The sequence below is a fragment of the Struthio camelus genome, chromosome 5 (genome assembly GCF_040807025.1).
Source record: "Struthio camelus isolate bStrCam1 chromosome 5, bStrCam1.hap1, whole genome shotgun sequence".
Lineage (NCBI taxonomy): Eukaryota > Metazoa > Chordata > Aves > Struthioniformes > Struthionidae > Struthio > Struthio camelus.
In genome coordinates this window covers 39,274,201-39,302,010 of record NC_090946.1, presented here as the reverse complement: position 1 = coordinate 39,302,010, position 27,810 = coordinate 39,274,201, and the positions used below count along the sequence as shown (strand labels likewise).

General features: G+C 37.8%; 2 protein-coding genes across 28 annotated transcripts in view; one reads left to right on the top strand and one right to left on the bottom strand.

Annotated features, from left to right (window-relative positions):
- Nucleotides 1-7,529, top strand: part of MADD (MAP kinase activating death domain) — a 76,030-nt gene extending 68,501 nt beyond the window's left edge. For 26 of the 27 annotated variants that reach the window (XM_068945712.1, XM_068945722.1, XM_068945738.1 and 23 more), the window contains 2 exons: nt 4,216-4,262; nt 5,997-7,529. In XM_068945712.1, coding sequence (XP_068801813.1) covers nt 4,216-4,262; nt 5,997-6,104 — 155 coding nt within the window. In that variant the 3' untranslated portion in view covers nt 6,105-7,529. Of the gene's footprint in view, nt 1-1,672; nt 1,764-4,215; nt 4,263-5,996 lie in introns of all 27 variants that reach the window. The other variant, XM_068945715.1, reaches the window with a different exon arrangement.
- A 10,005-nt stretch (nt 7,530-17,534) lies between these two features.
- Nucleotides 17,535-27,810, bottom strand: part of MYBPC3 (myosin binding protein C3) — a 65,441-nt gene continuing 55,165 nt past the window's right edge. Inside the window, exons 29-34 of the mRNA XM_068945708.1 lie at nt 25,075-25,214; nt 24,149-24,308; nt 23,429-23,565; nt 20,818-21,004; nt 19,292-19,334; nt 17,535-18,752 (exon numbers count right to left, since the gene is read on the bottom strand). Of these exons, the coding sequence (XP_068801809.1) occupies nt 19,324-19,334; nt 20,818-21,004; nt 23,429-23,565; nt 24,149-24,308; nt 25,075-25,214 (635 nt within the window). The 3' untranslated portion in view covers nt 17,535-18,752; nt 19,292-19,323. The remainder of the gene's footprint in view (nt 18,753-19,291; nt 19,335-20,817; nt 21,005-23,428; nt 23,566-24,148; nt 24,309-25,074; nt 25,215-27,810) is intronic.

Genomic DNA, 27,810 nt, shown 5'->3' with positions numbered 1-27,810 from the left:
TACTGTTGAGTGCTAGTATCATTCAGGCTATACTGAACTAGTGTCTGAAAAAAGGGCATCTTCAGATGCAGCTCTCCAGAATAGTGAACGATATACTTCTCTTGAACAGTCCCCAACTATGTATTGATTTATTCTTCCACCCATCCATGAGACATTTGTCTAGTCTTAGGTGCATGAATAAAACATTTACAAAGAAGATAAAATTTACAATATCATTTCTGTAGTAGATCAGCATCTACGCTTTGGTCGCGAATCAAAATCTAAATTAGCAGTGCTCTCTGCCAAGATTGATCTTTGGTGCTGTGGGTAAAAGGTCCTGATTGATGGATTCTCTCTTACAATATAAAAGAAATGTAATATGAAGCTGCTAACTTAAGGTCTTTGTCCTTAATAATATGTTGTCTCCTTCTGGTGATACAAAGTTATTTGTATTTGAAAAGGCTTTTCAGTCATTGCAGTTTGTTTTGTTGTTTGTCACAAATTAACCTGGTCTTCTAGAAGTTTGGGATTTGAATTGATGAACAATTTTTTCTTCCCTTTTCAGATAATGCTGTTAATTATTCAAAATACCAAATCAGTGTATGTAACACCTAGAGAAATTTATGATAGTTTAGACATGCAAAAATTTTCCACACTGTGCAGTTGTGAATTCTTTTGAGACTGTATTTTCAAACTGACAGGCATGATTCACTTCTGGTAGAAAATGCTTAAGGCTGTAAAAGAGTAATGACGAGTTTTACAAAGATAAGAGTTGAGAAGCCATACAATTAGCTAAAAATATGACTTCAGCTGTTGAGATGTTTAACTTACAGGAAGTCACTTTTTGGATCATTTCAGGAGAGGTAGTTATAACTTAAAGTTCTTTTAATTGTTTAGAATGCACAAGAAGAAAGACAATGTTTGACTTAGTTATTCCTGATCAGCTGCAGTTGACAACTCTGGAATGTAGCTTCCTAAATAATAACTATACGAAAGAAATTATTTTTTTAAATAAAATTTTGTAATGAAGGAACTATTGCCAAAACTAGCATTGTGATTTGAAACTTCTGGAACTAAGAAAAAGATAAATTGGGAGTTTGACACTGCAAATACAAGCTAAGAAATTAAATCATTTATGAATTAAAAATACCGTTCCCTCCCACCTGCTAAAACAGAGGTCACATACAAGAACCAATTTATACGTATCAGATGAGATTTACAATTTGCCCATCCACTTAATAAAGAGAAAGAAGAAAGGAGAAGGATGTTGCAGAGGGGCTAACTTTTCTTCTTGGTCGGAGATGGGCAACTATCTCAGAGCTGCTCTTAAGTGCTGTAAAGATGAGAAGGCATGTCAGTCTGTTCTGTTCAAGAGAAATTAACGTTTTAAATTGCTAAGAGTAAAATAATAGCATTCACCAAGTTTCATAGAGATCTTAACAATGAAGTTACTGAGCTGTGTTACACTTTACTGAACCTTGCATTAGATTCTATATACAGAGTGAAAGGTAACTGAAGTAGTATTTCCTCTAAGAGAGGTAGAGGGTGGTAAGCATGTGTACTCTAATCTGATGGGAGGTACTTCAGTGCAAGATTCTTTCAGTTGATTTTTGCCAGGCGTAAGTGCTCTGACTGTAGTGTTATCCAAGTTAGCAGGAAATTAAAGGCCTGCTTGTGTTAACATTGGGTTTAGATGGCAGCATGGAGGTTGAACCTGTGATTTTAGAGCAGAATGAAAGCAGAAGTCAGCAGTTGTTGCCCACAAATGGAATTGGAGATTTAAAGTAAGTGAGGAAACGTAAGGCTCTTCCCTCTGGAATTTGAGTTACTGCTGTGTACTTGTGCTTTACTTTCTTGTGGCCCCTTCACTGCCGCTGCTATGAAAACCTTCATTCTCCAGCAGGTAAAGTGATGTCCCCTGATCTCGTTCTCTGCTAGTGCCGTGTTTTCATTCACAGGACTAAAGGCTGCAGGATGGTGCTTTGTAACTTACTCCCTTCATCCACTTAGTTCAATAACATCAGGAATAAGTTTTAATGTTAGAAAAAAGTGCTTCTGGTAATTTCTTAATTTTAGGCTTGTTTGGGGTTTTTTTTTTTCTTTTGTATTCTGCAGTGGTAGTGCTTTGACTTCTATGAGCGTAAATCCAAACCAACTTTTTCTGTTCTTCCTAATTCAATCCTCTCGGGACAGTTTTCCCAATTGGAAGAGCTATGAAGGAGTATTTCACTTAAAGACAAGGCAACTGTGAAGTGGGGAGAGAGTACCTTGCCTAGATAGTCTCCTCTTCTTTCTCCTCCTATTCTCAATTACGGTACAGGACTTTACAACTTCCCTTCTCTCCGTCCCTCATGGCACAAGGTCATTACAGCTTCCCCTTCCTGCTTTCTAAAGAGTATATGAGCAATTTTATGTTATCCAGTGGGCAGTGAGACTTACACAGCTGTTAATATCCTACCCTATTTGGCTGTGCATCAGTCTCACTCCCATCTTTATCCCCTCATGACGTGGAGTTAATTTGGAACGTCTGGTACCAATGGGTAAGGTAGCTTGGATGTGCACCTTGTTATCTTCCCAACTCTAGTCACTGGTATCACTGGAGCAGCGCAGCCTGGGTGTGCACTTGCACTGTTTTTCAGTCCTTAATGTAACTGCCCCCTCTCAAAGAAAAGGGAGAGTTTAAAATTAAAGAAAAAAAAAAGTTATATTACTTGCATGATCATAAACTGTACTTTTTACTTTATCTTTTAAGAAATGACAATATCATGGCATCCTGGAACTGATAGGCACTGATTTATACTTTGAGTACTTTCTCAAACCCAGTCTGCACTGCCTACTTTTGGCCCCCTAGAGTGTGATCTTTCTCCCTCCCTCCCCAACGTTTAGCTGTGTCATGTCATAGTTGAAAAGATGACATCTGCATGGATAGGTTTTGTTGTGGACTTTTTCTAGTTATTCATGCTGAACTCATTTGCCTCTGTTTCTTTTTCTGTCACTACTACTATGTGTAATAAAACATTTACTCTTTCTCTGTGAGCCTGGTATGATCTGGTTTTGCATAACTTTTATATTGCTGCTTCTAAATTTTTTTGTTGTGACACAAAGTCCATGGCAAATTGCAGCTACTCTGGAAGGAAAGTATTCAAAGTTGGTCTTTTTATTCCACTGATCTTAACATTTTAAATTTACCCTTTGTATGTTCTTAGTGTGGTCTTTGTTCTCTTCTATTGATTTCCCATGGGATCTGTTCACAACAATATTTATAGACCAAGTGTGGGTCTAAGGCACAGTAATGGGAGGGTTACAGCTTGCTTTTTTATGCAGTCCAGAATGAGAGCAAAAGGCAAATTTTCTTTAGCTGTATTATGGCTGCTTCCCTTCTGTTAATTGGAGGCAGTGAAGGGAGCAGGATGAAATTTTCTCTATAATAGATTTTTCATCCGTCCCCTAGTGCTCTTTATATATAAAGCCTTCTAGAAATCAAATAAAGCCTGATTTTTTTGAGAACACATGTAACTGAAATCAATATTTTGTTTTAAGCCAATTTGTTCAAAAGCAATGAAAATCTTTTGAGATGTTAAAGTAAATACCAGCGCGCACACATTCTAGACAGGAGAAAGAATGTCTTCAGAAACTCTCAAGATATAGCTGGGAGACAGTCTTCCAGTGTAGAAATTTTTCTCCCTAATTTTTTTTTGTTTGTTTTTCTGTATTTCACTAACTTCCTACCAGAGTGTCCAACGGTTCTTTTGAGATCTGTTATGCTATAGAGAAGGATTCAAACATCTAGAAGGCAAGATCTTTAGGAACTGAGTACTGACAAATTTCTAAGGAGTTGTCGGTTTATGTTTTATAGTAGCAGGCATTAAGCATATTTTACCATCAAGTGTATTTTGTCATTAATTCTGCTGTCTAACAGGAATAAGCAGTATCAGAAAAGCCAGAGTCTGTAAGAACCATCACATGTCTACTGTGGTTTTCCAAAGAGAGGCAACGAAATATTTTTGTCAGCCTGAGTTATCTATTATGTCATTACCAGTATCTTCAAGGACACATGTATTTTAAATGAAGAGAAAAAAAAATACCCAGAAGTGAGGGATAGTGAGGTGCCCTGCTCCTGCAGCTGCTGTCTGTGTGCATCCTTTCCCTTTCCTATGGGAACATTGTGCTATTACTTTCCCTTTTTCCTCTCGTTTTTTGAACTTTTTGTTTTGTCTCTTGCCCGTCCGGTTTTAGTTCCTGAAACTAAAGAAGTGGTGAGCCACAAGTACAAGACGCCAATGGTGAGTCACCTGTGTTGCCTTCTAGTAGTTCTTTAGGATATATACATTTTCACGTGGTGAAGAGACTTGCATTGAGATTGCAGAGTGTGCGATGCTAGCACTGCAGTAAGACAAACTGCTTTGTATGTTAGCTCTTAATTAAGGGAAGACTCCAAAACTTGGTGATTCTTGCTTTCATGAAACTAGAGGAGCTCATGGGTAGTGCAGAAAAGGTGGTGCTATTCATTAAGATAGATAAAGATGCAAGATAGCTGGTTTGGTTTGAATTTTAACACATTAAATGCTGATGAAACTGTTAAAATGATGACAGAGCAGACCACAATCCCTTATCCACAGAATAGATGGAAAAGGAGACATAAAATGATCACTGAGTTTATGAACAATTCCTGCCTCTTCATGTGAAAGTGAGCAGTGAGATGCAAGAGAATGGTGTAAGCAGTGATTCCTGCCATGCAGGTGGGTTATTGCTGTGCTCTAGTGTTCAATTTTTATAAAACTTTTGAACACCAACGGTTGATGATGATACTTAACACTTCTACACATAATATTTTAATAGGCATATGTATACTTATGAGGGAGAAATAGAGGCCAATAATTATCATCAGAACTTGAATTTCTCCATTTATTTAGCTTCTGAAGTGCGGTGTGTTCATGTGGTGATTGTATGGAAGCTCACCATCCTTTAAGGGAAGGAGACAGAAATAAATTACTTCAAGCTAGAAATGTGTTAGAATCAAAATTCCTAGAATACATGCGAGTGATTTAAGAAGCAGATAGCTGAATCTATACCATTTAATGAAACATTTAGTTTAATGAAAATGAATGGTATTTTACACCAGCTGTTGTAGCTTGCCCTGTAATACAAGAAAACATGTTTTGTGTATTAGAAAGATGCTAAATATAAACCTCACTTTTTAAAGCAAGAACTTCTAAGATCATCAGAATACCAAGTCTAAGGAAACCAAGTCTCAGTCATACCTTCACTGAACTGTGCTGCCGATCACTATACTATAAGATGATTCTCTGTTAAGTAATAGCAGACTTAATCATTTAAAAGTAGGAATTGTAAATCTTGCTAATTCTATGTACCATTAGACAGTGAAACTCACTGCTATCAGATAGTGACAAAATGAATTGGTATTCTTTATATAAAACCTGCAATGTGGGGCAGTTGTTTTTCTTTTTTTTTTTTAATTAAAAAAGAAAAGCTTTTATTATCCATTGATTCACTAGCTTTGGTTAAAAATTACAAGGATTACCAGTCCTTGTACTATTGGGTGTAAAGAGGTTACAGCTGTGAATAAAGAAGAATTTCACTGTCTCCTGAGCCAAGGTACAGTACTGGATGTTTAGTTTGCAGCTTTTTTAGTTAGCTATTTCCACCACTACCAGAAAATTACTTATAGCTTTGAACAACAAACCAAGAGCAAATATGTAGGTTGCTTTTTCTAATTGTTAACTGGCCAATTTTATAGCTTAGTGTATTGTTCTTAAAGACAACTCGCAATCATGCTATCAAGGCATTAATGCTTGTATTCTACTGGTCTTTTATTTGTTAAGAGACTTGTGGTCTCTTTTCATCTCAGTAAGCAGATAGCATGGGGCACTTTTTCAAGCCTTTGTAACGAAAGTAGTTGTCTCATGGATAAAGACATGCAGCAAAATATAAACTGTGCAGTGGATTTTGTAAACACTAAATCATCTAGAATTTGTCTCCTTTTTTAAATTCTGTAGGCTCATGAGATCTGCTACTCCGTGTTGTGTCTCTTCTCTTATGTGGCTGCCATACGTGGGAAAGAGGCAGAAAACAAAAGCAAACCACCTCGGCCGGTTTCCAGTTGATCACAATATTGGATAATATCTACCCTTTGGCACGGTGGCGTGCAGTACTCCCATTTTTATTGCTGTTGCTAGAGCTCAATCTACTGTCTTCTCTGAGAACTTGATTATCTATGTATGATCCTGCAAGTCTTGCCTCGTAGGAAAATCTAAGACGTCGCTGCTCAGTCTCCTTCTGAATTCATCTTTTATGGAGTTTTTATGTGAGCTGTTAATTAGACACTTTTGAGCATCAGCATCCAGCTATGGGTGACTTACTCTGACCATTCCTTGGAATCTCATTTTTTAAGATGACTAACATAACTTGAATTCAGTTGTTTTTTTGTTTCTAGTGATACTTGTTGCAGATTTATCACTTTACAACTGCAGACTTCTGTTTTCAGATTCTCTGGTTTGTGAACAGTGGAGGCAGTCCGGTGCTGCATGTTGTTTAAATGTAGTGGCTTTATTGTTTTCCTTTTAGGTTGTTCATTTTCACTCACCATCATGAAGTTCTCATCACATAATTCATCATATCCTTTTGGTACAGATGAACAATTTAGTTACCGTAGTCTCAAAATATCGCATGGGGCAACTGAAGTTTGGCAATTAAATTAGTCCATCTGTGGAAATGACTGCTTCTCAAGTTGGAAAAGGAGTGCAGACAGAGAAACTTTGAAGGCAGCATACTGTGAAACCCTCTGACACCTTCTGGGTTGTGTGGATTTTCAAATTTAGTTTAGATAACATTTGCAGGCATCTCAACAGTAGAGTTAACATATGCATATAGCAGTACCTAAAGCAGTTAATCAAAGGGAGTAGAAAGCAAGGATAGGTAAAACTTGTAAACCTGTTATTGGCAGAAGCACATGGCAAGCACATGCAGTTCTGAGACTGTGACTATACCTTCAGGGATACTTCTATGGCAATCTGCAGAAAATGTTCAGAAGCCTGCAGGATTATATTGGTTCAAATTTTTTAAAGCTATTGCTTTTGTCAGTTTGTACCTATGTATCAAGGAATCTTGCAAATACTGTGTTGATGTGTAATGAAATCACTCAGTTAGAAGTATCCATCACATTCCTTATTTTAAATAGGCTGAATATGAATGTTTTTTGCACCCTGTTTTTTTTTTTTCTTGAACTGTACTGCACTTGTCTAGAAAGTTCTTTGGATGCTGGGAAGAGAGACTGTCTAGGAAAAATAATGTTACATGTAAAATAACTGAAAAAAAATGCTCTGATGCAAACTGATGTATGTTTTGACATAGGATTCTGAGTAAATGCACCCAGAAATAACCCTGGTCTGGATTGGTCAGGGTGTCTACCATTTTGAATGGAATATACTAGTAATGGGTGAGGACGTGATGTAAATATTGTAGTACCACATCTATTTATAGAAACTGTACAGCTGTCGGAATGTGAAAATAAAATATCATTCAACCAGTGATGGGGTTTTCATCCTCCTGTGCTTTAGCTTTTCTATTGATGCTGCTTATTCTGAAATTAATGAAATTATATACAAAACATATCATACACTTATATGAAATAATGAAAAAGAACAAATTCTAAATACAAAGTCTGCATTTTTTTCCACACAAACAGTTGTAACTATTGTGAAAGATTTCTTTGTTGTTGTTTTCTTCTATCATAACATCAATATTACTTCTTTAAAAGAAGGAGTCTGAAAAACATTAATAGGGAAAACAGACACATCTGAAATCCTGTTTTCCCTGTTTTTTGTGATGGAAAAGGATTCCCCCCCCCCTCCCCGAAGTAAAAAGCAATGAGTAAAGGATTCTTCATTCTTGCCTAATTTGAAAACAAAGTGGGAACTTAAAAAGCCCTGAAGTTACCTTGACTGTTTTGTATTTATTTTATTTGCTTTCTTTTGTCTTCTAAGACTATCTATACATTTTCTTATAACAAATCTGAATTTTGGTAATTCTAATATTCTTCTGGATGTTACTATATTACAAGTAAAATCCTTCAGTTATGACTGAAATCACTTTGTTCTAGAATAGGTGTTCCACTTACTGGATCCCATTTAGGTAAGGAATATTAATTTTTAAATTGCAAATATTATGGTAGCAGACCTATTAGCATATTCAACCTAGTTAAAATTATAGGGAGAGGATTAGAGTTTAAAATAACAATTTGATGCATAGTATCACTTCCTGTCTACAGCTTTTTTTCCCCTTTTTTTTCCGCTGTATTTCTCAAAGTGTATTTTTGTGACTTAAAATAATAAAGTACAAACTTGTAGTGAAGTACACTTGAGACTGCTGAGAAACTGCCGTCTAGAGTAAGACTTTAAAGTGCCTTATAATAAAAATGGCTCTCCATCCCTTTTGACATTAAAAAAAAAAAAAAACAGGTGTGGCTAAATACTTGCAGAGTGACATTTCTTTAACATCACCAAACACGTGGACATGCACACACTAAGAATCAGTAAAAAAAAAAAAAAAAAAAAAAAAAAAACCCAGCAATTAGACTGACACTGAGATTCTGCTTTTCAGATGAGAGCAACTGGAAAGGTTTAAAAACTGAAGAAATTATTGAAATGTACAAAATCATTCTTGTACTTGATGACTTAGCAGGTGTTCTGTAACTATGGGAATGTAGCATATTAATCTGACACAAAGGCATGCTCTGCAGTATTTCCATTACCAAATACACAGTGCTGTTATCTGGATATCAAATACGGATTTAAAACTGACATCGGAGCGTAAATTTTTCAGAGTGCCGTCTTCCATCCTTTCCACCTTCACTGTATCACTCCTAGATCACAAAAGGTATGTAAATTTTTCTTTGGAGAAAAAATAATTACAGTAGTTTGCATGTGGTTTTTTTCATTTTCCCCGTATTTTGATCTTTAGGTAAGAATTCCTCAGCCGTGGTAAGAATGTAGATACTTTTAAACCTTCCAGAACTTCCCTTTAAAATAATAAATAGTGCTTGAATATTCATACAACAAAATAGATACTGTTTTTACCACTAGGAGGAGCCTGTGTCATAGTGTTCAAGTATTTGAAGATGATAACCATTTTATTTTAATACCTGTGATCTTTCTAAGGCACTTACACAAATAGTGAATGCAGTAATTATGTGACAAATATTCATGACCTTGCCCCCAAATGTCTGGTACTTGCTTATCCTGAACAAGTTTCTTTTTCTGGTAGAAGTCCTTGTTTGTGGAAGTTGGACTTCCAAAATGACCACTAAAATGTTCCCTGGAAACACTGGGGCTTGTGACTAATTTTCCAGACGGTTCAGTGTGGAGAGTGGGGTTCGTAACTGTTCTGCATCACAAATCTTCATCGTGTTGTTCCAGAAAGCTATCTGCGTTTTGTTTGTTAATGCAGTGTTGGTTTCTCATGTAAGTGATTCCACGTTTTAAACTTTAAGAATTTTACCTAAGGGAGCGCCGCAGACCAATGGTGTTTATTAAAGATACCTCTGGGAAGACTTTGATGTAAACTGCTGAAGGAAAGGGTTCATTTCAATAAGAAAACCATTGTAAAAACTTTTTCCTACATTCCAATTCCTAGCTTCAGGTAAACCCCAACCTCCAGCTTTGATGCTTTCAGGGTAGAAGGGCACACATGATAAATATGTTCACCTGGGTATTCAAAAGCTAAGCTGCTAGTCGATCATCCAGAATTCCCATTCCAACTAAAATGCTGTCTTGTTGATCAAAGTGGATGGAAAAGTTATAGTTATGATTCTAGGCCTTCTCAGGAGGCTTCCTCTTACAAAGATATTGTAGATAGTAATTCTAGAGTCATGCTGCTCATGCCACACGTAGGCTTTTGGTTCCCACTAAGTTTATGCTAGTAAGGAAGCAGCTGCCTAGAACAGGAAAAAAACAGCACCTTGCCCCCAGGCTGGGCTTTGGCTCCTGTTGCTGCTGAATTCAGAACTAAACAGAGCCAAGCCTCTCACTAAGCGCAATACTTGGATCAATTCCCCTTGGTTGCCAAATGGCTGCAAGTCGGATGATGTTGACTCTGAGGTGAGATTCTGCTTCTGTGAGAAAAAAGGCTTTGCTCAACTGCCTTCAGTGTTGTTTAGGAACCAAGTCGCTGCCCTTAGGCAAGCCAAGTCTCAGTTAAAGACATCATCTCCAAACTCCTGAAGAAGTGGAAATCAAGAGCAAGTAGCAGCAGCTTTGTGCCTCTTGTGGAGCAAGGTCCTCTGCAATGGCGAAGAGCCTCCAGCTCTCCCAGAGTTCAGAATTCAGCTAGAGGTCCCTGCTTCTCTCCAGGGCAAGACATTTCCAATCATTGCTTCTGCCAGCAGCAATGGCTTCTTGTACAATCCCATCCTGTAACACTCCTGTAAACTGTTCAACGTGAGCAACAGCTTCTGAGCTGCTAATGCCATTCACAGTGTGGTGGTTTCATTAAGACAGTAGAAATGTGACGATGCTTGTACGGTATATGGTATAATGGTATATGACCCCTCTTTCCAGGATAGTAGCTGAAGGTTTGAAAGCTTCATGTCGATCATGAATGAGGTTTGAGTGCAGTAGAGTACAGAGAGGACCTCTTTCAGCCTTTTGTATAACTTGAAGAGACCTCTTTCAGAAGTTTGTGCTCAGGCATGATAAAATCAGCTCAATCGTTACACTGAGCTTAGTATAATCTATGTTTGCATGGGTACAACCCTTTGAAGCTTCAATACTAGTTATAGCATTGACTATTTTTGTTTTAAAACATCTATCCAACAAAGAAGTAATTATATACACAAAAGCCAAGGGCAAGTAGTGTTTTTGCTATTTACAACAGTTACTATAGTAATAAATGTGGTTTAGGAACCTACATAGAAATAGAAATCCCCTTCTCCCAAAATAGCTATACATAAAAAGGAACAAACAGTGGCAGGAAAAACATCAGTAAAACTCTAAACAGTTGCTTCCTCCAAGTACATGAAAATTCTGGTTCTGTATTTCCATTCCTTTTTTTTTTTTTTTTCTCCCTACTCCTTTTTTTTTTTTTTCTTTTCAGTGTATCTCATTAACTCCAGCCAGTACCAGTCTTCATCCACAGCATTCTGGATATCAGAGTGGCTGCCTCTTCCCATTTCTTCCGGTCTCCCTATTTTGATTCTTCAATATTTCCTCACATTCTTGATTTCTTGTCCCCAACTCTCTTTAGTCAGTCAAACTCAGTTCTGCACATCAATTTCTCCTCAGAGGTCTCTCTTTGTTTCCCTCTTTGTTCTCCTTAGTTTTTTTTCATACGTTCTTCTTACCTTGCTGAGCATTATTATACGTTCTCTCTGAACTAATCACTTTCCAGCCCAAACAGTCCAGGCCTCTCCTCCTTCCCAATCTGTTTCTCAACCAGTCTCCACCCCTTCCAGTTTCCAGTCATAGCCTTTTCCTCATCTCCAGTTCTTGCCAGGCACTCTGTCATCTTTTTTCATATTCTTTCATCCCTCAGGCCCCTTCCACTCTTACCCCCTTTGCACTTAAATTTTTTTTTTTGTGGAGTGCTAACAAGTGTTATTGAGGGAATAGAAAAGATGGGCTCTCCAGTCTTAGTTCTGCTATTCAGTGATAGCTCCCAGCAGCAGTTAAAAGAGCACTTTCTGGATAGTCTCATAGTCTGTTCAGCTTGTGGGACCTGTTAGCACAAGGAGGTATAAGCAGCTTATGCATGTTACATTAGTTAAAATATCTGCTCAAGTTGAATAGGAGAAAATAATCAAATCTCTACTGAACCAGTACAAAATCATTTTCCTTCAGCTTTTGAGTGTTTTTTTTTTTAATTTTATTTTCAGCAGGGTAACAAAGTAGTACATCCCTCGTGCATCCAGATTAAGTCAGGATGCAAGAAACTTCAAAGGAAAGCTTTTGCAATGCTTTTTATGTACATATTCTTTCCTGTGCTTCTTGTTGGAAATAACTGAATCATTTCATCTGATATGAAAAAAAATTAATTTTGTTTGAAACAGACTTTGTAGTCTAGCAAAGTGCACAAATTGTAAAAATTCTGAAGGTTTGTAGGAAGCAAAAAAAAGTAGAAGGAAATGTGCAATCCAAACATGTAGTACCGTTAGCCCTCCTTACAACAGTGAGGAAGAACAAGTCCTGTTTCTGGATAGAAGTTTTAAAGATTTTCCTATGATTAAAATCTACCTTACTTGTTTTCTTCTTTTTCAGAAGAAAACCCTGGACTTTTTGTGGGTATTTTTTTTTTTTGCTGGTTTGGGTGTATTAAAAACAACAACAAAACTGTATTTGAGTTATATTAGTAATTCATATTTTAGTGATCATACTTTCCTGGAATAGATCTGGATACTTCAGGAATTATTAGCCTATGACAGATACTGAGCAAATGCGACTTTACTGAAGGTTAAATTACTTTCATCCACATCCTGAGTTCGTATGTTTGGGTCCCACAACTTATACTTCCAAGCAAACAATGAAAACTATACTTTAATGTTTATTATATAAACCATAACAAATATAAAATCAAGGTCAAATGATTTTCCATGGTGAAAAAAGGGGGGCAAACTTAACCACTTACTTTTTCTGCTGTGTTTGAATTTCCATACATTTCGCTATCCACCGATATTTTATATGTATGGGATTAGTCTCTCTTGTTTGGATTACTGATCCTCTGTAAAGCTATCCCAGTGTAGAAATACGTTCATAGCTAGTTGGATAGTTATCTTTGGTTTTAGGACTGCTTATTGTCAACATTTCTGCCTGGCAAGAAAAGCAGGTGCTAGACAATATTTTTTCCAAATTGGGACCTAATGAATGAAGCTGTTCTTATCTGTTTCTTTTAAACTTTCATCAGTTCAACCTGTTTTAAGATATGTTACTTATGCAAACTGCTGTATGGATCCTGCCCAAAGACAAGTAAAGGATATCTCACTAACAGCTTTTGTTTCCCTAAAATAGAGTTCTGTGGTTGGGAGGCACTTGAAAGGTATCAGTGAGGCTATTTTTAACCTAAGCCAGACTCTTCTTACGAAATTCATTTGTGACTATGTCATTTTCAGAGGAGACAAGAACGGCTCTTTTTTCTAAACCTGCTCCAAGACAATATTTAACTGACAAACTTCCCTCCTAAACACACATAAGGATTTTATTTCTAAGAAATTCTGCGATAAAGGCATATAGATTGACTTGTTAAATTCCAGAAACATCTTTTCCCCTACTGCTGTCATTTGAATGGCTGTTGTATGATTAAATTAAGAAATATTATAAATCTAATATGTTCTTCTGTTTTTATTAATTCTGCCAAATTAATCCCTTGGAATGGTTAGCACAATAATCCTTTCTCAGAATGAGACCTGCAGATAAGATGTGCTAAAGCTAATTTAAATATCTGACTAGCCTTGCCTAGAAAAGCTTTGCTACAATAATATACCTGGGAACCTCTTGACCTCTCACTGTAATTTTCAACAACTAGAATTTAATTTATATAAATAATTTTTATAATAAGCATGGACAAGTTTGAAAAAGTCGATGAAGAAGTCTTGCAGGGGGAACAGGAGGATAAACTCATGACAAGTAGGGTACATTTTAAAGATTCTGTTGGGATATTTTGAGCTCAATCATCAGCTTAATTTGCATTTCACCCCACTGTATCACTTCAGTATTGTTACTGAAGGTAGGAAAGCAGGGGCACAGATCATCAATTTGCGCTACAATCAAGAGGTCAAGCATTGACTGAAGTCCTCATGCAAACTCAAACAATTCAAGGAGACTTAGAGCTTACAAGCTACTAAGGAAAGCCAAATGTTTTAAAGATACTACTCAATGTGAGTAGTTTTCCTTGTGTTACCCTGATTTCTGCCTTACAATAAAATGATCTTCCAAGCAAAATGATTTATCAGCAAATATATGAATGTGTGAAAATTGAGGACTTTTCCTTTCCACAGTATTTATAGCAGCATAACTAAACTACTGCACCTTCTGTTACCAGTATTCATTGGTGTAGTTTATCCTAATTTGAATCTCTAAATAAAATGCATCAGTACCTAATCTGCAACAACATACCTACATGGATAGAAACAGCATTTCTTATTACACAGGTTACCATTCATCCAGGTCGTACAATGAGCCACGTGCATGGAAAATGTATTTAGTAGTTGACACCCTGTCTACAAGGGTAGGTCTAATCCAAGGCTAGAGCATATGCAGTGATTTTAGGGATGACATATTAAATGCATTCACACTAGCCAGTCAGAAGTTTAATGCATTTTCATGATGGTCAAATTCATCCTCTGCCTACTCTCGTTTGTACGATATGCTAAACTTGTTTCCGTATTACAGAAGTTGTATAGTTTTCTGCACAGTTAAAGAGCCACTGTTTTCCAAGAGCCAAATGAGGCATTCCTATGCATATAGCTCGATTAGAGGTTTATAATTTTGCTACTTTAGATGGGGAACAAAATAAAAAAGGGGGGGAGTTCAGGAAAGAAACAAAGAGCATGTTTAAGGTGCAACCATTACCAAAGATATGTGTTTGCTAGTTTTAAACTAATACTTAGGCATTTACGAGAGCACAGATTAGAAAATGGGCCGCTGCCTGAAAAGCTCCACAGAACACAGCCACTGTCGGGATTTCAGTATAGACATACGCGTTGTTCCCAGCTTTAGCTCTAGCTGATCCAGTTCTCATTTGTGAAAAGAATTAATTACTAGCCTCCTTTGAATCTGAAGGCAAGTCAAAACATTCCCGTATGATTTATACATGCTGCACTGAGTTGTCATAGAATATTTTCAGGGGCACCATCTGTAAATTCACACACAACCTTTGGCTACTACTCCTACGCAAACAAGCTGAGCTAAACTGAAACGGGAAGGGGATGAAATCCAGCAAGCTCTACCTTACCCCTCTACCGTGTTCGCACAATCTGAAATAAATTTTTTCAGGCTTTACAAACCTGGGCAACAGTCTGTCAAACCAAGAGCAGCCTTCTGGTAACTTACTTTTGCGTTCATGTAAAAGATTTTGGGAAAGAAAAGTGTGAAATTTGACACGAATCACGAGCAGCGGTTTCTAACAGAACAAGTGCAGTCACCCACCCTGACTGCGCTCCCCAAGCCAGACACGGGACAAAAACTGGACCGAGTCTTCTGTGAAAAACAAACATCGAAACAGTATTCCCCATTCCCATGAAAAGACTGGCCGAATTTTAAGCCGAAAAATCCACCCACCAGTCTTCTGACCCCACTGGTGTGAGGTCACTGGTGTGTTAATTCCTTTTATTCCCGTCCTGTCCAGCATTTACATCGTCAAGTGTGCTCTGCGAGTAAGCACTGCATTACAGACAAGCGACATAACTGTTTTAATTAGCCATGCACTAAGTAATTTAGAATGCTCTCATTCGCAAAAACCAGACCAGACTTTAATACTGCCACTAGAGCACGAAGAGAGCAGCAGCCCGTCTCTCTGCCCCACCTGCTCCGAAGCCGCCCGCTGCTGCCAGCATTTCTGTGCGGCTTTAAACAGCACCGCTCCTGCCCGCCGGCCCAGCCCGGCGCACCGACATGCGCCGCCGCCGCCGCACGGCCGGGCGAGCGAGCTCCGGCCGCGCTAACGGGCAGGGCCCCGCGGCGCGCGACAGCCGTTGGACGCGCCCCAACGGCCGCGCCGCCATCGCGCGCCGGCCCCGAGCCGGGTACGCAGCTCCGGCGTCCCTCGCCCTCGGCGCCGGGTGCCTGCTGCGCCGGGCCTCGCCCCGCGCGTGTCCCTGGGTCCTGCTCGGGGCCGGGGCCGGGGCCGGGGCCGGGCCGCCCCTGGGGCAGGGAGGGAGGGGGCAGCTCGTGCCCTGCGGCCGTTGGTGCTGAGGGGCTGCCGGGCAGCCCTCGCCGGCAGACCGTCACCTCAGCGCTGCTTCGGTCTCGGCGGGCTGAAATCCTCCTCCGGTCCTGCTCGTGCCGCTACCCTACGTTCAGATGCGGGCAGTTAAGGCAAAAAAAAAAAAAAACCCACAAAAGAAAACAAAAACAAGAAGGTCGCTGCCCTGAAGTAGAGCCTGTGAGTGGCCTGGGTTTTGTACCTCTTAAATAAGGCTCGGGTACTGCTTTAAAAGAAAGCAGGTTGGTTTGTAGGAAAATAGCTCATGGAGCCTTGGAAGAGCTGATCCTATATCTCTGGAAGTTTACTTGTTTGTAGAACTACAGTGGAAGGGCGTATTGGGCTTTTTTAACGTTAGTTACACTTAGGCTTTTGAGTTTTTCTTCTAGATTTCATGCACCTTTTTATTGTACTGTGATGAAGTGTTGGTCAACCACTAACTCCGTTTGCTGTTCTTTTTCTCTTGTAGAGCGATGGTCAGGATTTGGGCAATAAAGCAAGTAACTAAGGAAAGCAAAGGAAGTTCTGGTAAGGTTTGCTTGCATTTGTCAGTTTTATTGCCTCTTATGTTTTTTAATCAAGGTTATTAAGTGGAACTTACCTTTGTCAGGTGTGAATAGACTCTGTTTCCTTATACCATTTAGATGACAATGCTGAAATATAGGATAAAAATGCAAAAGAACTGATGCTCTATGAAGAGGTGTAAAATGTGCGTTATCACAGAATGGTTGAGGTTGGAAGGGAACTCTAGAGATCATCTAGTTCAACCCCATTATCCCAATATCCTGGGCCAAAGTGTCATCTGAAGTTTTATGTGGATAGCAGGCAATGCCATGTAGAGATAAGTGAGCTAGCATGAGTACCGCTCATGAGAAGCGTTGTTGTTGTTGTTGTCTTAAAATGTTTGGGTTAGTTGGTGTTTTTGTAAGTGGCTTTTTAGCTCGAGTGAAGTACTGGGCTAGCTTCAGTATTTCTGTGCTGCATTGATACTATGTCTTTAAAAATGCTCTGCAGTGCCCCAGTGCCTCATCTGAGTCTTACTTACATTAATCCTAATTACCAGGAATGGAGATACTTAGATATATAGTTATAAGGAAGGGCACATACCCTGAACCAAGCAGCAGGCAGGCTGAATAAATTTTACGTTGGAATTGTGGTAGCATCAAAAGTAAAAGTCATTTTCACACTACTGCACTTCTCAGGATAAACTGTCCTTTGTAATCTAGACTCTTGCAATTCAATCTCTGCTTTTCTGTCGACACTGTTATATAAATGCTGGGATGATCCTCTCCACTTAACATTGTGGTAATAGGTTCCTTATGATGTAGAACATGTCTCTGACTTTTGTGTGTGGTATATGCCTTGTTTTTAAAATAATAGTGTTGCTGTGAAAAAAAGAAGAAGGAAATAAACTTGTTTGCATATTTTCATTCCTTCTTTTATTCATGCTTGGAATAATCACAATGTATAGCAGACCTGTTCACCATGCTTAAGTTGAATATGATGTACGAGGAGTATCCGTCTGTGTTCTGATACCATAATAAAATAACAAAAATACACATCTCATTGCATAAGTGTTTTTATTGTGAAGGTTCAATTACTTGTTTAATACAATTAACATGCTGTGTCAGACACGCTTTCCCATCTCAACTAGCATATTGGAGGCAATAGAATAGTTGAAGTCTGGAGTATTACTTCAATTCATTAGTGTTGATTCTTCCAAAAAGCAACACTTCCTGGATTAATTTTGTCTTCTCACCTTCCATTGTACTGTGGTTTCATGAAAAAGCAATTTCCAGCCAGAAACTAATAACTACTACTGCAGGTCAAAAAAACAAACAAATCCCTATTCAAACTATTAGGCGAGAAGCCAGAAACTCTGTATTTTCCCTTGACTTAGTTACCTGGAAAAATATGTAACCATTCAAAGATTTTTTTTTTTTTTCCAAAAGCCTTTCATGATATTAGGTTACAGTAAGCTTATTGCATTCATCACAAATTTTTCATTTTGAAATTATTTTATTTATGTGCAAATGATCTTCCTCGCTATATCTTGCAGTGTTTCATTTGATGTACAGAACTATCTCTGTAAGTTATTATGTGATATCTATGATCAGTAGCAGAAATATCTAATAACTAGATATCTATGCTGGTGTCTTAAAAAAAAAAAACTAGAAAAACTATAGTGAGTAATTACCAAAGAAACTATTTTCTATATAAGGCAAAACAATAGCTTAAGCCAGAGATTGTTGAATAGTGTGTTTCAGACATGGGTGTACAAAGATCCGCTCAAGAGCGTAGAAGTGGGTGGAAGTGGGTATTTGAACCATTAGCAATAAGAGCAGTAGGAATGAAAGTTACTTTTCTATTGTGCAGAGATCAGTATAATGAAACTTGAAAGAGTATTACAAATAATTTGTTAGTATTTCACTACCGCTGGGCAACTTTTATGAAGAATCTCAGAATTCTGAGAAGAGAAAATGGAGAGAACTGCAGAATTGAGGACTCATGTTCATTTCAGATGTGAAGAACGGATTGATTTCATACATAATTGTAATGTTTGTTTTTTCAGACATGTCTTATGTGTGTAATGGGGAGAAATTTTTTTCTTGATTTCTCTGAATTGCTTCACCTGGAGACTAGGGCAATGTAACTAGAAGAAACTATGAAAAGAGGGAAATATTGTCTTCAAAAAAATGCTGACTGAGTAGGATACTACACTATTCCCTGTCCTCCTAGTACGCAAGTATTCAATGACTTTTAAGATGAGCGGGATTCTAAATGTAACTGAAATTATCCTTTATTCGTCTGTTCATTTTTCTTCTTTTCAAGTTCCATTCCCAATGCTGAGATAGAGAATGGGGAGAAAAGTTTATTGCCAAACATATTAACTGCTTGTTTATTATAGCAGTTCAATTTTTAAAAAGTCTAAAGGTACATTACACTTCTAGCTGCATCATTTAAAGATGCATAGATGCAAAATTTAAAGTATGTTTGTTTGGTTAAAATAATGCACACAGATTAATGATACCAGTTAGCTCTGTGTTAATAAACAGCAAACAGCACCCTAGAGGGAGTGCTTGTAGTGAGTTAAGGAAAAGAGACAACAAACTATTACATTATTCTCACAGATTTCCACACAGAGCACAGCCTATTAAAGCCTGAAAATATCAAATCTTGACTTCAGTATAAACCAAATAAAGGTACCTTGCAGGAATGTGATCTTAGTATAATTATTCAAAACAAAAACAAAACAAAACAAGCACCCATCCATGATTACCAAAATTCCATAAACTCTCTACAATAAGTAACTAACATTGTTTAATCTTATGTCTAATCAAACACCCAGAGTTAATTTATCCAGCTGAATCATTTTGATTCATACCTTGACTTGCAGAGGAACTGACATTCAGAGTTTTACTGAGGTGCTGGGGGATGAAAAAAAATTAAGATACAATCAGATGTTTAAGGAAGCTAATTTAAAAAAAAAAAAAATCAAGACCTGGTGCTGAAGGTGAAATACAGAAGCTTTGTAGCATGTGTTTTTTCTCTGTAACAGTTCTAGGGAGATTTAATGTTCCTATGGCAAGCCTCAGAAGATGATGATACTAACTTGCAGTTGCTAAAGTGCAAGTTTCTCACATTTAATAGTGAAAACTTATGTGCCTACCATAATTTTAGTTGAGCTGAGAGTTTCTCATGAGAAGTCACTAGGAAGCTTTCTACTCCTGTGGTGGTCTTAGCTATCTCTTAGAAGAAAACACTTATTGTCTTCTTTGAAATTATAACAAATGCAGTTGTGTTTATTGTTCAGATTACCAGATTGTGTCCTATCGTGATCTGTATTCATTTACAGAATGAATGGTACCTTTCCTTCAGATTTTTGGTTCATTTTAGCTAGGCAGTGTGATAGTTAGGTTAACTGTTTAAGTGAACAGATCTTTCTGGGGAAAACTTTTGAGCAATGTTCAAACTGCACAGTACAGCACTGAACAGAAATACTTGAGCTAACTGTTGAACTGCAGGTTGCACAGCTGCCTTAGTAAGGTGCTGCATGCATTAGCTGGGCATTTCAGAGTTGTTAGCCTGAGTTCATCACAGCAGGAATGCAGCCATAGCACTTGCTTCCAGGACCCGACCAGGGATCTCGATGGCCAGCACTGCTGTGCGCGCTGTATGCTGTGTACACATCCCTGAGTGAGCTCTGAGCAGAATACCTCAAACTCTGTGCTATGTACAAATACCTTCAGTCTCCGAAGCCAGGTTTCTGCCAGTGGCTGTTGCACAGGTCACTTTCATAGATTTTTCTGGTTTTGACCTGCATTTAAAGTGATGCTATGCATGTTTTTGCTGTCAAATCGATACGTTAGTACTGGCTTTCACAAAAATGTTTAGTCAAAATATTTATTGTTGTGTTGTAAACGTACAGCTTCTTTTCTTGGCCTTTTTGGCAAGCAAGATAAATTATTGAAGTCCACCTAAAAATTACATGTAACGTAGTATGTACTCCCTTTTACATATTTCTAGCACCTGTTGCAGCTAATGGCTCTGGAGATATTTCTAGGAATCTTAAACTTTCAATTACAGAGTATAGCTTAAAGGATAATTTCATAATCCACAGCGCACGGTTTGTAGACAGGCCTCCATTCCAGTGCTAAATTTCTTCTCTAGAATTATTAACTCGGCATGTAATAGTTGTCAGTCTTCAGTCCTGCTTTTCCTGGCGAGTAACCCAATTCTGTCATAACAGTTTAGTATGGAAAACACAATCTTGCTTGGGCTTGTAATTAGCAAACTTTGTATATACCAAATAAGTTGGTGTTAGATAAAGGGAAGCTGTTACTTTTTGAGAAATCCATTACTGTTTCTTCATTACATAATTAATGTTATCTGTAAGATTCATCTATTTACCTCTAACATCCAGTCTGCACTCTATTTCAGCTTCACCACACTCATTAACAGCTTTACAGGTGTAAAAACCACCATCAAATGGAGTTGGTTTCCGGATCTCCAGGGTCAGCACACCCTGTTTACTGAACATGCGATATTTGGCATCTCCAGACAGATCCACTTTGTTTTTATACCAGAATATCTTTGGCTGAAGAACACAAAAAAAGAATTTTAAAACACAAGTTAGAAAATGAAAGACTTATGGCTAATCTTACAGTTTTAATTTAGCCAGCAAAGGTGAATGCATTATGAGGAGTATATATTACATAGCAATGTTAATAATTTCTCAAGGAACCTTTCCTCATTCAAAGAACAAGCTCATGAAACTAGTAATTCAAGCGTTCAATATTTTCTTTAACTTTCAAATAGCATGTAGCACATGTAGCTCTGTACCTTATTTTTATTGCAAATGTTTTAAACCCTGCACTAGCTACACACTTATTTCTTTTGGGGGTTATTTCATTGTGCTTATTAAAATACATTTAAGTGTTTCAAGTACCATTTTATAGAAGAGGAATTAAACTTCACATATTAGTACAGTGAAATTGTCCGAAAGCGCAATGAATGTTGGATGGTCAATTTGGGAAGCCTAGGTTTGGGCTGGGAAAGAGTTTTCCAAATGATTTGGTACCTCTTCTGCAATTCTAGTGTTCAAAATAAAGTTCCTGTTGCCATCAGTTGAGCAATAGGCTTTATAGCAGTTCAAGCCAATGTGTCTTACTTCGGTTAAACTTCTGAAACCTTTTATTTTATTTCTATAACCAAAATTTTGAAAATATAAAAACAGATCTACTTTCAGATTTAACAGCTTCTCCTGTTTCTCCACCTATAAAGAAGGAATACAACTGCTGCACCTTTTTAAGTGCATTCAAATCTATTGAATCACTTTTGTCTTTGGCATTGTGATACACAATTCAGTGCATCCCAATTGTCATGCTTAATTTTTTTAAAGATACCAGCTGGGTTTTTTCCTGCCTCAGAAATTTTTACATCTTCTTCTATAGCTTCTTTCTTGTTCTGGGTGTATGTGTTTTATTTCAACACTGCTATCAGGGCATGAATATAGGCTCTGCTGGAACAGTGGCTTGTTCCTACTATTCAGATCATATTTGAGATATACTTGATAGTCTACAGTATTTCAGAATTGGAATACTCTATCAAACAGCAGCTACTATTTGTGGGGAAAAAAAGAAAACCTATCGCAGAGTTTTGCAGTAGGTACAGAATTATTTTTGGCCAACGCTAGTTTGGGCAATGCAACTACAGAAATATGTTTGGAAAAGCTGCTTCAAGAGTATTTGGTGTGCTGAAGAGTGAGGACTATTTATATCTTTTGGGTTAATATGGAAGGAAGAGCTGGCATTCAAAGGTCTGCGACTATTGTATTTAACAGCTGTAAAATGCAAAGTTTTTTTTTTTGAATCTTATTTAAAACTATGGCAGCTGAATGCAATATATAGGTAGAGATGCACGAAAAGGTCAGTTAACCGAGAAGGAACATCATTACTAATACTACCATTTCATGATGAATTTAAGCTGGGGCGGCTACTAGAAGATGGATTTTGCCCACGCTTGGCTGGTGTTTCTATGCTGTTCCGGTTCTTGTTCTTTTGCAGCTGTTTATGTGCGCTTGCTTCCTTTTTATATCTGAGTTTTGTCTGGAGCTCCTTCTTCATCCAGTGAACGGCAGCAAATGATTGCATTAAGACTATCTTTTTTTTACCTAAGTTAATTTGAACTTGGACCAGTTACCTTACGTGTTTTGCTGTCTAGCTATCAAAGGGTTGTGCTGGCATGAACAAGGGATAGAAGGTGGAAATAAGTAGCCAGAAGGGGAAGGAAAAGGGGTGCTGCAATTTTTGAGGTGGTACTAATTTAAATTTATGACAAGATTATGTCATAACATGGTAAATTCCTTCACTGCAAAGAGCCTTTCTATTTCCCTTTTTTGAGAAATCTGAATTTAGCTCCTGTCTGTTACAGTTTTTGCTGCTTGTTCCTGACTCTTACAAAAGTACATCTTTCTGTACTCTCTGAAGAAAGTTCAAAAATATATTTAGAGTAAGAAAATATCCCTGTGAGAGTCAACCCCTCTCCTCCCCCCTGCCCCGCCCGAAACCTCACACATAATAGCAGGTCATATGCTAGCTAATTTTGCTATATAACTTAGACTCTCAAAAAGTTAAGTGGCAGTACTGACGTAAGAGAAAAATTGTTGTTCCTATGCATTATATCGTTAGCTGAACGGTATATGACATTATCTGCTCTTTTGCAGATACACTGTGACACTGTCACAGTGTACATTGTGACACTGTCAGCTGAAAAACAGCTGAAAAATAACCCGGGAAAAAGAAGAAAAGATAGTCCTATGGATCGTTCCGCTGTTCTGGTTCTGTGCACAGCCGCACAAACATGTACCATGTACTATGGTTAAGCATTAATTATGACAGAGGTAGGGAATGATTGGGGGAGATGTACTTTTTCTTAATACAGTCATGTTACACTGTAATTACACTGAACTGGCATGAATTCTAAGGTAGCGTCTTGGCTTGTTACAACAGTAATCGAGTACCTTAGGGATTCCTCGTACAGCACAGCTGAGTGTGGTATTGTATCCTGCAATCACAGAACGGTTTACTAAAGGGTGAGTGAATTTAGGAGCTTCAGAGAAGTCATGTTCTTTGTAACTAGGAGGCTTGTAAGTAGTGCCTGCAATTCAAAGAAACAAGACGGTAAGAATTGTGTTTTAAATTCTGCTCAGTTGTGTACAACCTACTTTTCATTTTAATTGGCCTGTGTGATTTAGGGAAGCCTGAAAGCTATGACATTAGTGATATAACAAATCTCTTTCTTTAAAACATGTTTCATGTTTAATGCTTTAGCTAAAGTAAAAGGTCCTGGGAATCATGAGATTTCAGCTTATATTAAATATGAAAATCATATGCCTGCAGAGGAAGCCTCGACCTCACAGATCTTAAAATTTTAACTCCAGAGTGTAAGTATAACTGCAGTTATACTTACAGTAATACAATACAGTTGTATTATTTTCTTAAAATAGTACAGTTTAGAAGGACTGTATGATTCACAGTTTTTGAAAACAACGTGGTTGTTAGTACAGCAGGTCTGCCTAGATAAAGTGTCTTCATGCTAAAATACTTTATAAGTGCTAGTTACTAAGTAATTAAAATGTGTCTACTGGTTCATCTAGCCATACTGTATTTTCCCTTTACTAATATAATACCTGTAGTACTTACTGGCTTTTGTGACCTTTGTTTTGAAGAATATATGTTACCTGTTTTTTGAATATAGGCAGGATTTTTGGTGGTTGCAGCAGTTTCGCTCAATCCACACAAATTTGCACTGAAGACTCGAAAAAAATACTCATTTCCCATAATCAGGTCTGACACTACACAGTTTGTGCGACGATAGTGATCAAAAACAGTATACCATTCCTGTAAAAAGACAGTTCTGTTTAGAAAGATGCTATGGAAGGTCAGACATGGTGCTAGTTTTAGTGTGGAGACCCTTCTTGCTACAAAGAAAAGGCAGGTGTTTAACAATAACTTGAGAAATGAACATTATTTTGCCTCCTGTAAAGATCAGCTAATCTATTTTCTTACTTTTATTCTCTGGCTAGCATGATAGTTGTATGAATATTTGCATTTTGAAAAAAAACTACTTGCATTTTAGCCCTACTCATATCTGGGGAGCCTGATCCAAGGCATAGTCTCAGGACATGACTGCTTGATGGGGACTTTTATGAAAGAGATGAAAGAGATGTTTTGCAGTCTGACTGACATACGTATCACTCCCATTATTTGCCTTCCCAGTATACACCTTAGGGTTTCCAGCAGCTGAGTTCAGGTCTAACAACACCTCCTCTCTCCCCTTCAGTTTCTCCCTGCACTTGCCAAAAGTATCATAATGCCAAAAAATGGTTCCACCTTCTGAGTAGAGTTAGTTATCCAGTCACCAAGAAAGATGGGACAGGCTCTCTTTCTACATTTCCTACTGGGCATTTTTTACAGCACTACACTCAGCCTTTTGGTTCTTTTTAGGTCCGATTCTTAAATATTTAACTGTCTCCTATGCCATAGAACACCTTGGGCACATAACTGAGGGTCAGGAATCTAACTTTTTTCCTTAAGTCTTTCTGTTCCCAGAGCAGGTAGTCGTTTCAACTGCATACGGAATCACTGACACAGCACAGCTTCTCACCATTGTCTTTTTGTCAGCTTTCTGGACTGTGTAGCCCAAAATCTGTGCATTGCCATCATCTTGTGGAGGTTTCCACTCCAGGGCAGCATTAAATCCCCACACATCCATGAGCTTTATAGTCTGAGGTGGGCCAGGCTTGTCTGCAGAGGAGACACAAAAAAAACTTAGCTTCTGGTTCAATATCTGTGATCTTTGTCATTTCTTCCCATGCAGGGAAATAATAGACCTTGATATCAATCTATAATTGTTCCATAGTGATACATTTCATTTATATGAAGTTGAAACTGTAAACAGGAAAGTTGGGAAACTTTCACATTTTCTTTAGAAAATACTTAAAAAAAATACTCTTCTCACTGTGGTTATCTATACCTTTTTGACATCCATACGCTAGATCATTGTCATACATATTTTAAAATTAGCAAGGAAAGAGGTTTTATTCTGCAAAATGAAGCTTTCTCAAGAATAGAGTTTGCAGGGACTTGAAACTAGTAGGAAGGCCATGACTATTGCTTGTACCTAAGACAAAATTTGACCACCTTCTGGTTAAGTTTATAGAATGTGTTGAGACAATAGTCTGGCCAATGCTATTGATACTTCAAAATCATTTAGTTTTCCCCTTGATGTCAGAGTTTTGGTTTGCAGATAGGATGAAACCTTTCAGACAACAGTTCTGAACTGAAACTAAATTGGAAATAGTATTTCTTCTTTGTGGAATATAACTCAGTCTTGAAATAAGAAACTCTAGGACTGTTGGAAGAAATCTGACTCACAAGCTGATTAGCCTGGTGCTATCATGTGCTTATTAAAAAAAATGGGGGGGGAGGAAGAGAATCTTACAACAACAGCCTCTGTATTATTTTGAAGAGGGAAATCTGCTAACCTCTCTGTAAGATGCTTACAAAAACTGTGTTGTGTCCGTGCACTTTACCACAAGTGCTCCTTGTCTTTTAAACGTTGATTTTTTTAGAAGGTGGTCAAAAATCTAGATATGTGTTGCCACCAAGCATAGCTATCCATCAGCTATGCTATGGAGCTTTTCTACTTAGGTTTCATTCCACATAATAGGACCAAAGCAATATTGGTGGCATTGAAGGCTGATCAAGTTTTCCACAGCAACAAGGACTTTACGTTGGGATGTTTGAATCTGTGTTACTTGATACTGCTGATTATGCCTGTGCTGCCTTAGAGATATGACTCAGATCAGCTATAGAGTGCTGGAAATGTTTCCAAATCATCCTTTCAAGATGAACACTATTAGTGAGTATGAGAATCTGCTTCTCTATTTGAAAAATCATTTGGACTAATTGATTCTCTGTCCCAGCCTTCTAGTATGTATGTGTAATTGTTCTGAAAAATACATCTTTTTGATTCAAGCAGTATTTAGACTTCTATACCTGACTCTTTTTCACTTTCCCTCAGTGCTTGTTAGCTTGCCAACTGGTGAAATTTCTCTGACAGCTTAAAAAAAAAAAAAAAAAAAAGGACAGATCTATCCAAGATAATAAAGAAAGAATAAAGAAAAAGGGGGTATGTATGGACACAGTATGGTAAAGGACAATCTTACAAAAGGTGGAGAGGGATAAGTTATCTAAAAGGATATTTCTATTCTTGGTCTTTGTGGTTTTATGAGATAATGCAATCTGCAAGAACATTTACTCAAAATTTCTTTGTAGAACAGTAGAATGTTCTTTTCTCATTACTGACCAGTGCATCTCTAGCTAGCAATCTGAGAGGAGGATGGGAAAAGCTAGCCCTAGTGAAGTGTGTAGCAGAATGTTTTCCTCTGTAGGACGCTGTGTTTGAGCAGGGACTTTGGAATATTCTGTTGCCCTCAGCACGAGCTTTTCTGAGCAATTTTGTATAATACTGACTTGTACTGAATGGCAGGAAAAGATAAAAGGTGAACTACCATCTTTCAAAAAGAAACTGAAATTTACTGTAATTTATTTCAAATAATAATCAGAACAATAAATCAGAACAGTAAAAAATTATGAGAGATATAGAACTGAGGTTTACTTTGGTCATAGTGATAGACATAATTTATTGATTCACTGGGGGGGAAGTTGAGGGGAACCATATTTTTCGGAGATTGGAGAGAGTTTTATTACCTAAGATCTTTCTTTAAGTCCTTGAAATTTCCTGCATTTCAGTAGTAAAAGTCCATACTTTGTAGATCTCTGGAGTGAATTGTAGCAATTGTTTTGGCAGTAAGGGCAAGGTGGTATTAGTAGAAGTGTTCCCTTCTGTGTTGAACTGACAGGTACTGACCCCCATAGCAGCAGAGCTCTTGGTTACCTGCATTCTTACCCTACTCCAAAAAGGATAATGGCATGAAGCTACAAGCGTTATTTCCTCATCAAGTACACATCTGTTAAGGAAAGTTAGCTGATTAATAGAATCCTCAGAGTCAGTGATTGACTTACTGTATCTGTGAAAGCTGGCTTGGCTTTTCAGCCATCCAGCTGACCTATGCATGCCTCTCTACAGCAACTAAATAAAGCATTGTCATTAATATAAAAAAAGTGCCCGAATCACCCATTTTTCTCTCCTGCCAAGAGAATACAAAATCTGGAGAGGAAAAAAGTGCTGTTGATAGAAGTGAAAGGACGTGGCTCTGATGAAAGAGTGACAGCATCAAAAATCAGAATAGATGCCCCTGTTGCAGAAGTATTTGTGCATGTTTCAAGCCCTTTCTGTTCTCAGTCAGAAATTAAATGGAGTTTAGTTATTCTCTTT